The sequence below is a fragment of the Panthera leo genome, chromosome C1, assembly GCF_018350215.1.
Source record: "Panthera leo isolate Ple1 chromosome C1, P.leo_Ple1_pat1.1, whole genome shotgun sequence".
NCBI classification, from domain to species: Eukaryota; Metazoa; Chordata; class Mammalia; order Carnivora; family Felidae; genus Panthera; species Panthera leo.
The window spans coordinates 320,870-332,551 of NC_056686.1; the positions used below are offsets into that span (position 1 = coordinate 320,870).

The 11,682-nt window shown below is 64.4% G+C and overlaps 1 protein-coding gene across 1 annotated transcript; it reads right to left on the reverse strand.

Moving 5' to 3' along the window:
* Nucleotides 1-2,349: 2,349 nt before the first annotated feature.
* Nucleotides 2,350-9,827, reverse strand: TNFRSF4 (TNF receptor superfamily member 4). Its single transcript, XM_042952046.1, has 7 exons — nucleotides 8,672-9,827; nucleotides 4,817-4,939; nucleotides 4,272-4,373; nucleotides 3,820-3,886; nucleotides 2,989-3,185; nucleotides 2,715-2,819; nucleotides 2,350-2,629 (listed from the first exon to the last, which is right to left on the reverse strand). Exons 1-7 carry the CDS (start codon nucleotides 8,817-8,819, stop codon nucleotides 2,559-2,561), a joined length of 813 nt encoding a protein of 270 aa, XP_042807980.1. The 5' UTR covers nucleotides 8,820-9,827; the 3' UTR covers nucleotides 2,350-2,558.
* Nucleotides 9,828-11,682: the final 1,855 nt, after the last annotated feature.

Consider the following 11,682-nt stretch of genomic DNA (forward strand, 5'->3'; position numbering starts at 1 on the left):
TGTGACATAGGCCTTTGAGACCTGCACCTGCCACCTGGCCCGAGGGAAATGACGGGAATTAGCAACTTGTGACCCAACTGTTCAAGTCCCAGGATGCACAGCCCCTCCCCAGACGGTCAGACAGGGTCCTGCAGGGAAGGGAGGGGCTCCGGGCTGAAGTAAGGCCCACCCTCTCTAAGGAGCCCTGAGATCTCCGCTCAGCTCCTAGACGAGACGGGTCCAAGCGCTGGCCATTGCCGGACACCAGGTAAAGGTGCTCCAAGTACAGAATGGGGCAGTTCCTTCGTCCACTGCTCATTTCAAAGACCTGAGGGGTCCCGTCTGTGGCAGCGCAGGGTCACCCCGTTTCCGCTAAGTGGCCCAGGCAAATACAATGAACACCCACAAACTCTGTCGGCCTGTGCCATGCATCAGCTGGTCCTTCCGGAAGCAAGGGCAGAGAAACTTCTGGAAGCAGTTTATTGTGGGGGAGGGGTGAAGGTGGGCTGGGCAGGAGGAGCTCTGTGCAGAAAATGTCCACTGGAGGGGCCCGAGTGGGAGAAGAAGGATCTTCCGTGGTTACCAGCCACAGCAGCACAAAAATCAAAGGGCCTAGATTACATCATGCCCACGGAATGGTGGCTTATGAGCAAGCCCCCTCAAAAGGCACGAGTGACATCAGCAAAATGTCAGTGCCTGCGTCTGCTTTCTCGTTCCAGCCCCTCCGGAAGCCCCCACCCCCCACCCCTAGCCACAGGCTGCGTGGATGAGTAGAGTTTCTGTAACTGGGCAGTGCGGCGAGAGATGATCTTTATCTGCTCGTCTGCGTTTTCCAATCCTTTATGAGCAGCTCGCCACATTTCTGCACAATCACCTGTTCCAACCGACATGGTGACCCCTGTTCCTGTTAGCAGAGGGCCCTTTAAGGAGCCAGGCAGTAACCAGAAGGGGGTGGGTGGTGGTGGTGTGGAGATGGGAATCTCAAAGCCTGTACCTGTACCCACAGTGGGCCCGGATGTGGAGCCAGGTGGGGGCGTGGAGGAGGGGCCGCGTGGGAGAAGGAAGCTGGAGACACACCAGTCGCCGTGCTGAGCGTGTGCCTTTGGGGCTTGTGGGAGGTACCAGCTCAACACCCAGGCTCGGGGGTCAGGCAGGGCCTGGGGTAGATGGAGGCTGGGGTTTTTCAGCAGACGGGCAGGGGGTGAGGGGTCGGAGAGTGTGCTCAGGGTCAGTGTGGCAGCAAAGAAAAGCTGAGTCTGTCCACCTTCCCGTCCGATGGCAGAGCTGGGGCAGCCAGGCAAGCGAAGGGCGTCCTGGGTGTGCGAAGGGGGGGAAGAGCGGGGAGGTGTGGAGAGGAAGCCCTGGGCCCCAAGGATCTGGCCCCTCCACCAGCCCCACAGCACTTTTCCATAGCCTCCATGCTGTCCTGGGGACCCCTGATCCCCAAATCAATGGTGTGGATTTGCTGTCTGTTGGAGGGTACGGTTTACATTGGTTTGTTCCCTGCTGAGTCCCACGCCTGTGGGGACTCGGTGCTGATGAACAAGGGACGGCCCTGTCTCCCCTTGGCGGTGTTCGGGCCAGGGCGGGAGCACTAGGAGATTTGCAGACAGGCTGAACAGGCCTTTGGGGCGACCTTGGGGAGAAAGATGGCCCAGGAAACAAGGAGGGTTGGTGGCCAGAGCTGAGGCTCTGCCAAAACCAGGGCTCGGAGTCACCTGCTGGCTGCGGGATGCCCCGCAGCCATGAAGGACATTCGCTCTGTGGCCTGGCGCCCCAGCGGGAGGGCCCCATGGTCCTGGAAGGCACGCTGAGGTCAGTGGGACTGTGCCGTCGATGGGCATTTGGACAGCCGGCCGCCGTGCAGTCCGCCCCGCCAGAAGCCTCTCGTTTCCCAAAGTGCTGCTGCGGGGACCCACTCGCAGGTCTGGCAGGGCAGGGGGTTTGAGAGGCCTCGAGAAAGAGCTCTCTCCTTCAGGGGAACACATAAACCCGAAGGGTCGCTCTCAAAAGTCCCCTTGGGGACCAGGGCCTCAGGCCTCCTACTTGCTCCCATTAGCACTGGGGGGGCCTCGGGCCCACTCACCCAGGTTTAGGGTCTGGGGGGGAGCAGCTCCTGAATTCCCCCCACAAGCTGCTGGGTTGTCCAAACCCCACCCCCAGGACGCTCATTTAGGCCTCCACATCCCACCACAGGTGCCGGGACGTGCCCAGAGAAGGATGAGGGCAGGGGTCCTGGGGTCCCTGAGCAGTCGGCTTGAGCCCCCTCTCCAGCCAGAGGTGGGCACAGCCCCAGCCCCCGCCCCCCCCCCCCACCACACGTGTGCAGCCCCCAGACCACCAGTGCCCGGTCAGAGACCACATGTGCCAGTGTCGTTTATTGGGGGGGGGGGCACCACCCTGGGCGGGGAGTATGCACAGCATACATAGCAGAGCCCTGGGTGTCAGCCCAGGAGCACCTAAAACGGCGCAGGGTGGCAGGGTGGGTGGTGGGAAGGTGGGATGTGGCGGCCCGTGCTTGGGGGCGCCCCACGGCCCCTCAATGTCTAGCAGACCCTCTGGGCCCCTGGCCTGGCCGCTCAGATCTTGGCCAGGGTGGAGTTGGCATCGGCATGCTCCTCTTGGATGGGGGTCCGGAAGCTATTTCCACCTGGGGAGGAGGAGAGGGGGGGAGGTGGGCAACGGCCCCACCCCTTCGGGAAGCCGTCTGGGCTGGGGACACACTGCGCACTCACCGGGGGGTAGCCGCCAGGCTCTGTGGTGCAGGAGCAGGGCCAGTGCGGCCGCCACCGGGGCAAGCAGGCCCAGGCCCAGGCCCAGGACAGCGGCCAGCTGGGGACCTGTGGGGAGGCGGGGCCTGCTGAGGTTGGGGCCACCAGAGGAAGCAGTCCACCCGCCCCAGGAGGACCCCGACGAGGGCAGAGGGCGTCTCTACCCCATCCTCCCCCAGCCCCCTTCTTTTTTGGACTGGGGGGAGGGCCCTGCTGGGGCAAGGCCAGGCCCCCTTACCCCTGGGGGGCTCTGCAGGGGGTGTGAAGGGCTCCTGTGAGGTCCTAGGCCAGGCTGTGGTGGGCTGGGTGGTAGGGGGCCGGACTGGGGGGCCCTGGGTCTCCCAAGGCGTGGTGGCTGGGGGGCTCCTGTCCTCACACACGGCATCTGAGCCTTGGCTGGCCGGCCGCAGCGTGCGCTTTCCCGCCAAGGTGCAGCTGAGAAGGGCAGGGGGTGCGGATCAGGCCATAGGTCTGTACCACCACCTCCCCTGCCTCCTGCCAGACCGACGGGATGGGCCCAGCACCGAGACAGGACCGGGGGATGTGGGGAGCAGCTGGGGACCCACACTGGATCACTGTGTGGGCCGCCAAAGACCTGCCCGGGCCCCTCACCCCCCCCAGGGGGCCTCACACCCTGCAGGGTCTCCAAGGCCACTGCTCACACCCTCACTCCCCATTTCCCCTCCCTCTGCTCCCCACAGTCTCCTCCCAGCCGGCTCCAGCCCAGTCTTGCCCTCTCACACCACCAGCTTGTTCGTCTCTTCCTGCCCCCACCACGGAGCCCCCAGCTACAACTGACTGGTCTCATAAACTCCCAGGGCCTGGGAAAGAGTCTCACACACTCCTCGCTCCGGCCCAGCAGCCAGGCTGGTGGAGGAGGCTGGACCCGGGGCTGAGCGGGCAGGCAGGGGCCATGGTGGGGCCAGGGTCATGGGCCATGAGGAGCAGGAGTCATGAGGGGACCGGGCCATTTGTCAGGGCAGCAGGAGCCAGGAGCACCCCACCCCCAGCCGGCAGCTTCCTGCTCCCAGGCCTGGCCCCTTGATCCCCAGGCCCCCAGGACACTCACTTGGTCCAGGGCTTGCAAGCCTGGTCATCACCTGGGGAGAAATGTCCCGGTGGGCACGGGGCACAGTCTGCAACAAAGACAAGGACAATCTCAGTCCATCCCCTGCCACCTCAGGGACCTGGACGCTGCAGCCACTGGGGGCTGGTCCTGGAGGGCTAGGCGCTCACCTACCGTGCCCTCCGGAAGCTCCTCCCTGCCCACATCCACCCACTGGCCAGGACCCGGTGCCCCGCCCCCCCCCCTTCTGGGCACCTGTCTGTTGGGGGAAAGGAACGTGGTGGCAGGACTGGGATGGGGGTACAGGGGAAGTGAGAGCGTGCGATATGGAAGACATGCTTCCTTTACAGCTCCTGAGGCCCCCCCAGGCACGTGACCCTGGCCTCTCACACACGCACTGCCCCCCACCCCGCCCGGGGCTCACCGCACACACTGCCCCCCCACTCCGGGCTCACCGACTCCACGATCGTAACCGTCCTGGGGCTCAGTGCCCGGCCTGCAGCGGCAGACGGTGTCCTGCGTGGGTGTGCATCTCTGCTTGGGCTCGCTCCCACTTCCTGGGGGGGGGGGGGGGGTCAGGTGAGGCAGGCACAGCTGGCAGGGATGCAGAGAGGCCGGAGGACAGAAGCCGAGGGTCCCCGGACCAGCAGCCCCACACACAGCCCCTGGAGGCCATATTCCTCTGGCCCCTAGGGCATCCGGTGGCCACGGCAGCCTCCCTTCCCACCTTCCCTCAGGCCTGTACCAGGACCCTACGTGGCCCTTGGGATCCAGGTCTCGTCACCCCAGAGGCCACCTGGCAGGCACATGCTCCTCCCTGACTCCGCGTGGCCTCAGCCCCCCTGGGAGGAGGAAGGTTCTCCTTGGGGACCTCCGTGGTGTGGCAGCCCCATTGTGGTTTGGGGTTTGTTTCTGTGGCGCTGGGGGCCTCACGAGAGCACCGGGCGGGGCGACGGGACGCAGGTGGGGGGCCAGGGGCCAGGGCCGGGGTGGCGCTCACTCTGGTTGCACTGTGTGCAGGGCTTGCAAGGCTCGTAGTTCACGGCCTCATTGTAGAAGCCGGACGCGCACTGGAGGCACTTGGTGTCCTGGTCACTGCTGCAGCGACTCTCCATCCCATAACCTGCAGGACGAGGAGGGTGGACTCAACCTGCCCAGCCTCTGGCCCGGCCACTGTCCCGAGTCCCCTAGTCCGTGACACCTGTGTCCCAGGACCCCATCTGCACATCCCCGTGTCCCAGGCCCCCGTGTTTCTATCTCCCTCTCCCCATTCCTCACCCCATGTCTCCCATCCCCATGTCCCTTGTCCCCATGTCCCTGTACCCCTCTCCCCATGCCTCCATCCCTATGGCCCTTGTCCCCTTGTCCCCATGTCCCCGTGTCCCTTTCCCCGTGTCTCCATCCCTATGGCCCTTGTCCCCTTGTCCCCATGTCCCTGTGTCCCTTTCCCCCTCCCCGATCCCCATGCCTCCATCCCTATGGCCCTTGTCCCCTTGTCCCCATGTCCCCGTGTCCCTTTCCCCGTGTCTCCATCCCTATGGCCCTTGTCCCCTTGTCCCCACGTCCCTGTGTCCCTTTCCCCCTCCCCGATCCCCATGCCTCCATCCCTATGGCCCTTGTCCCCTTGTCCCCATGTCCCTGTCCCCCTTTCCCCCTCCCCGATCCCCGTGTCTCCATCCCTATGGTCCTTGTCCCCTTGTCCCCATGTCCCTGTCCCCCTCTCCCCATGCCTCCATCCCTATGGCCCTTGTCCCCTTGTCCCCATGTCCCTGTGTCCCTTTCCTCGTGTCTCCATCCCTATGGCCCTTGTCCCCTTGTCCCCATGTCCCTGTGTCCCTTTCCCCCTCCCCGATCCCCATGCCTCCATCCCTATGGCCCTTGTCCCCTTGTCCCCATGTCCCTGTCCCCCTTTCCCCCTCCCCGATCCCCATGCCTCCATCCCTATGGCCCTTGTCCCCTTGTCCCCACGTCCCTGTGTCCCTTTCCCCCTCCCCGATCCCCATGCCTCCATCCCTATGGCCCTTGTCCCCTTGTCCCCATGTCCCTGTCCCCCTTTCCCCCTCCCCGATCCCCGTGTCTCCATCCCTATGGTCCTTGTCCCCTTGTCCCCATGTCCCTGTCCCCCTCTCCCCATGCCTCCATCCCTATGGCCCTTGTCCCCTTGTCCCCATGTCCCTGTGTCCCTTTCCTCGTGTCTCCATCCCTATGGCCCTTGTCCCCTTGTCCCCATGTCCCTGTGTCCCTTTCCCCCTCCCCGATCCCCATGCCTCCATCCCTATGGCCCTTGTCCCCTTGTCCCCATGTCCCTGTCCCCCTTTCCCCCTCCCCGATCCCCATGCCTCCATCCCTATGGCCCTTGTCCCCTTGTCCCCATGTCCCTGTCCCCCTTTCCCCCTCCCCGATCCCCATGCCTCCATCCCTATGGCCCTTGTCCCCTTGTCCCCATGTCCCTGTGTCCCTTTCCCCGTGTCTCCATCCCTATGGCCCTTGTCCCCTTGTCCCCATGTCCCTGTGTCCCTTTCCCCCTCCCCGATCCCCATGCCTCCATCCCTATGGCCCTTGTCCCCTTGTCCCCATGTCCCTGTCCTTTCCCCCTCCCCGATCCCCATGCCTCCATCCCTATGGCCCTTGTCCCCTTGTCCCCATGTCCCTGTGTCCCTTTCCCCGTGTCTCCATCCCTATGGCCCTTGTCCCCTTGTCCCCATGTCCCTGTGTCCCTTTCCCCCTCCCCGATCCCCATGCCTCCATCCCTATGGCCCTTGTCCCCTTGTCCCCATGTCCCCGTGTCCCTTTCCCCGTGTCTCCATCCCTATGGCCCTTGTCCCCTTGTCCCCATGTCCCTGTGTCCCTTTCCCCCTCCCCGATCCCCATGCCTCCATCCCTATGGCCCTTGTCCCCTTGTCCCCATGTCCCTGTGTCCCTTTCCCCCTCCCCGATCCCCATGCCTCCATCCCTATGGCCCTTGTCCCCTTGTCCCCATGTCCCCGTGTCCCTTTCCCCGTGTCTCCATCCCTATGGCCCTTGTCCCCTTGTCCCCATGTCCCTGTGTCCCTTTCCCCCTTCCCGATCCCCATGCCTCCATCCCTATGGCCCTTGTCCCCTTGTCCCCATGTCCCTGTCCCCCTTTCCCCCTCCCCGATCCCCATGCCTCCATCCCTATGGCCCTTGTCCCCATGTCCCTGTGTCCCTTTCCCTGTGTCTTCATCCCTATGGCCCTTGTCCCCTTGTCCCCATGTCCCTGTGTCCCTTTCCCCCTCCCCGATCCCCATGCCTCCATCCCTATGGCCCTTGTCCCCTTGTCCCCATGTCCCTGTGTCCCTTTCCCTGTGTCTCCATCCCTATGGCCCTTGTCCCCTTGTCCCCATGTCCCTGTCCCCCTTTCCCCCTCCCCGATCCCCATGCCTCCATCCCTATGGCCCTTGTCCCCTTGTCCCCATGTCCCTGTCCCCCTTCCCCCCTCCCCGATCCCCATGCCTCCATCCCTATGGCCCTTGTCCCCTTGTCCCCATGTCCCTGTGTCCCTTTCCCCGTGTCTCCATCCCTATGGCCCTTGTCCCCTTGTCCCCATGTCCCTGTCCCCCTTTCCCCCTCCCCGATCCCCATGCCTCCATCCCTATGGCCCTTGTCCCCTTGTCCCCATGTCCCTGTCCCCCTTTCCCCCTCCCCGATCCCCATGCCTCCATCCCTATGGCCCTTGTCCCCTTGTCCCCATGTCCCTGTGTCCCTTTCCCCGTGTCTCCATCCCTATGGCCCTTGTCCCCTTGTCCCCATGTCCCTGTGTCCCTTTCCCCCTCCCCGATCCCCATGCCTCCATCCCTATGGCCCTTGTCCCCTTGTCCCCATGTCCCCGTGTCCCTTTCCCCGTGTCTCCATCCCTATGGCCCTTGTCCCCTTGTCCCCATGTCCCTGTGTCCCTTTCCCCCTCCCCGATCCCCATGCCTCCATCCCTATGGCCCTTGTCCCCTTGTCCCCATGTCCCCGTGTCCCTTTCCCCGTGTCTCCATCCCTATGGCCCTTGTCCCCTTGTCCCCATGTCCCTGTGTCCCTTTCCCCCTCCCCGATCCCCATGCCTCCATCCCTATGGCCCTTGTCCCCTTGTCCCCATGTCCCTGTCCCCCTTTCCCCCTCCCCGATCCCCGTGTCTCCATCCCTATGGTCCTTGTCCCCTTGTCCCCATGTCCCTGTCCCCCTCTCCCCATGCCTCCATCCCTATGGCCCTTGTTCCCTTGTCCCCATGTCCCTGTCCCCCTTTCCCCCTCCCCGATCCCCATGCCTCCATCCCTATGGCCCTTGTCCCCATGTCCCTGTGTCCCTTTCCCTGTGTCTTCATCTCTATGGCCCTTGTCCCCTTGTCCCCGTGTCCCTGTGTCCCTTTCCCCGTGTCTCCATCCCTATGGCCCTTGTCCCCTTGTCCCCATGTCCCTGTCCCCCTTTCCCCCTCCCCGATCCCCATGCCTCCATCCCTATGGCCCTTGTCCCCTTGTCCCCATGTCCCTGTGTCCCTTTCCCCGTGTCTCCATCCCTATGGCCCTTGTCCCCTTGTCCCCATGTCCCTGTGTCCCTTTCCCCCTCCCCGATCCCCATGCCTCCATCCCTATGGCCCTTGTCCCCTTGTCCCCATGTCCCTGTGTCCCTTTCCCCCTCCCCGATCCCCGTGCCTCCATCCCTATGGCCCTTGTCCCCTTGTCCCCATGTCCCTGTCCCCCTTTCCCCCTCCCCGATCCCCGTGTCTCCATCCCCATGTCCCTTGTCCCCATGTCCCCATGTCCCAGGTCTCCATGTCCCCTCTCCCCATGTACCTCATCCCCATGCCCCCACAGGCATCCCTCCCCAGTTCTGTGGCCAGACCACTCACCTGGTGGGCACTCGCTACAGCACCTGCCGTCTTTGGGGTAGGTGTTCCCGACACAGTGGAGCGCGGCCGCGGTGCCCAGCACAAGCCCCAGGAGCTGGACAGCTGAGTGAGGTGCCCTGGGCCGCTGAGCCCCCACAGCCACCCTCATCTCTGCCCGGTGCAGGAGTCTGGGGTTTTTCCTTGCAGGATGTGGCTATAAGGGCTGCGGGGGAGGGGTGGGGAGGGAGGGAGGAGGAGGGGACCAGGAGGAAGGAGGCCCAGGAAGGGCTGGCGACCCCTGACCCGGGCTGGTGGCAGGAAGGCAGCCTGTCTGGGATGTGGGCTTCTCTTCTGCCCCGGGGCCCGGTCCCCATCCCCTCAACGACACCTACTAACCTCAGGCTCAGCCAGCTGGCAGCTGGGCACCAGCCCAGACCCCTCCTGCAGCATGCAGACAGACCCCGGGGCCAAAGTGCGGCCCCACAGCCCCCTGGCCCCTGCCAGGCCCATCCGGTCTACACCCACCCCCGCCCCCCGACACGGGACCCCTCTGGCTCCCATCTCACCAGGGAAGCGGGGCACCCTGGATGCCTTCCTGCCCTGCTCTGCCCACTCAAGCCACTTGGAGGAGGGTTGGTCTCAGAACCCCTCCAAAGCCCGCTCCTTCTGGGCACCCACTCTCCCTGTACAGGGCAGGGTCGGCCCCTCCGGGGGGACAGGCGGCTGGCTATTCCTACCCCCCCCACACACACCACACAAAAGGCCACGTTCACGCCAGTCTTCACCCCCTCAGCAAAAGGGTGCACAGAGGACACGGGTGAACTGAGGCAGCACACTGGGTCGGGAGACAGGCCCTTCACCATCTGGACCCGTGACTGGGCACCAGCTCAGGGGGAAGAAAAGGAGTGCTCCCGCCTCCAGGGCACGGTCCCTGGCACAAGTGCCCAGAACTAGCTCAGAGCAAGCGTGCACACGTGGGAGCACGTGGGAGAGCGTGTGCAGGTGTGGAGCAGTGTGGCAAGCAGGCAGGTGCGGACGCAGGGGGGTGCTGGTGTGGGAGAGTGTGCGTGAGGCTGAGCGTGTCTGAACACCGCAAGTGTCAGGGACTGAACTGTGTCCCCACGTGCTGAAGCCAACCCCCAACGTGGCAGTGTTTGGAGATGGGGCCTCTAGGGGGGTGGTTAGGGCTAGACGGGGTCAGAGGGCTGGGCCCTGACCCCACAGGACCGTGGTCCTTTTGGGAGAGACCCCAGGAGAGTCTCTTCCCACCTTGAGGGAGGGAGGGTCTCTTTGCCTGGCGAGGACAAAGGAGAAGGCGGCATCTGCCACCAAGGAGAGAGGCCTCAGGAGAGAGCAGCCCTGCCCACACTTGACCGGGGCCCCAGGACTGCCGTTTAAGCTGCCCCACGCATGGTGCTGTGTTCGGACGGCCCCACGGACCAAACGCCTGCAGATGCATCCTGGGGGCAGTGTGCCCAAGAGCACGTGTGAACCTGTGTCCGTGCGCGGGCACATGTGTGTGTCACCGGCCTCACGTGCCGGGACGTGTGTGAACACCCAGGTACTTCTTTGGGGTGGGGGTGGGGAGTCCTGTGAAAACAAACCATCAGCACCCACTCCGACTCCCCGGCCGGGCAGAGGCCAGCAGGACTCTGCGTGCCGTCTGCCGGCGGGGCCAACTCTGCCTCCCCACGAACTTTAGAGGCCACATCAGGCTCTCCCCACCCTGCCCCACACCCACCCTGGGCTTAGGGTGCCCCCACAGCACCAAGGCAGCAGTAAAGACTGGAACGACCCAGTGTGCTCCTACGGAGCGCGTGGCGCCCTCAGACACAGATCTGGGTGGATCCAGGGCAGGCGGGGAAGGCCCGTGTGCAGGAACTCTGTGGTGGGTCAAGGGGGAAGGACACAGGCACACGCATGTGCGCACACCAGACGAACGTGTACATACGTGTGCATTTTCTCTTACACCCCTCGAGGAAGGGGACGCTCTACTGTGTCATTTTTGTACCTTTCAAATCACAACCGTGAGATGAAATTAACCATTCAACAGTTACTTTAAAAAGTTTCAGGCAGGGGGCCTCCCTTGGGGATGGGACAAGAGCGGGGTAGGAGCTGGAAATCCCCCTCCCCGAGAAAAACAGGTAAGGAAGCTGAGCTCCCCCGGCCCGTCTGTGGGAAATTCCTCCTGGGCAAGGCTGCCAGGGAGGCGGCCACGGCCCACAGCGGCCGGGGCGGAGGCAGAGGCAGCTCTCCCAGCGGGCAGGGGGCCACTCAGGGTCAGCCTTCGCCACGCCTGCCAAGTGAGACGGGGTCCACACAGGGAAGGGGATCAGGGCGTCCAGACGGCCGGGTGTGCGTGCATGTGCATGCGCGTTTGTGTGTGTGTGTGCGTGCACGCCGTCTCCCACAGGTGGTGAGAAAAACCTTTTCTTAAGTTGACAAAAACAAACCAGAGCCTCTGAGGTTGAGGGAACAACCCGGGGGTCTGGTGGGCAGCGCTCCCCTCTCCGGCGGCGCCGGCCTCCACCGCCTGAGGCCCTGCACACCTGGCCCATGTATCCGCATCGGTCCACAGCGGCCCGTGGAGCACAGACAACTAACTGTATGTCACCCGCTCGATCCACCGCCATCCTGTGGGCCCAGCCGACCCCCCCCCCCCACCAGCTCAGCCCACACCTCCAAGTGTCACACACCTGCTTGCTGCTGATGCACCCACGTGGGCCTGGCCACCATGGGGACCCCTCCCACCACGCACTCTCGTCCCTTCTGAAGTCTTTCCTCTTGTTTGCCTAGAAACCAGCCCAGGTGTCACCGCGCCCTTGTTCCTCTGCAGCGGCCCCGCTCCCACGCTTTTCGGAAGCGGGTCCCTGTGGCAAGGGTGGACCCACTGGCTGGGCGAGCTGTCCGCTGAGGAGCCACGGACCACAGCGCAGGGCTCCTGAGAGGATGGCCAGCAGGGAGGGGGTGGGGGGAGCAGAGACCGGAGGTGGCAGCTGAGAGGCATGTGGGGTCAGGGACTGCGAAACCCT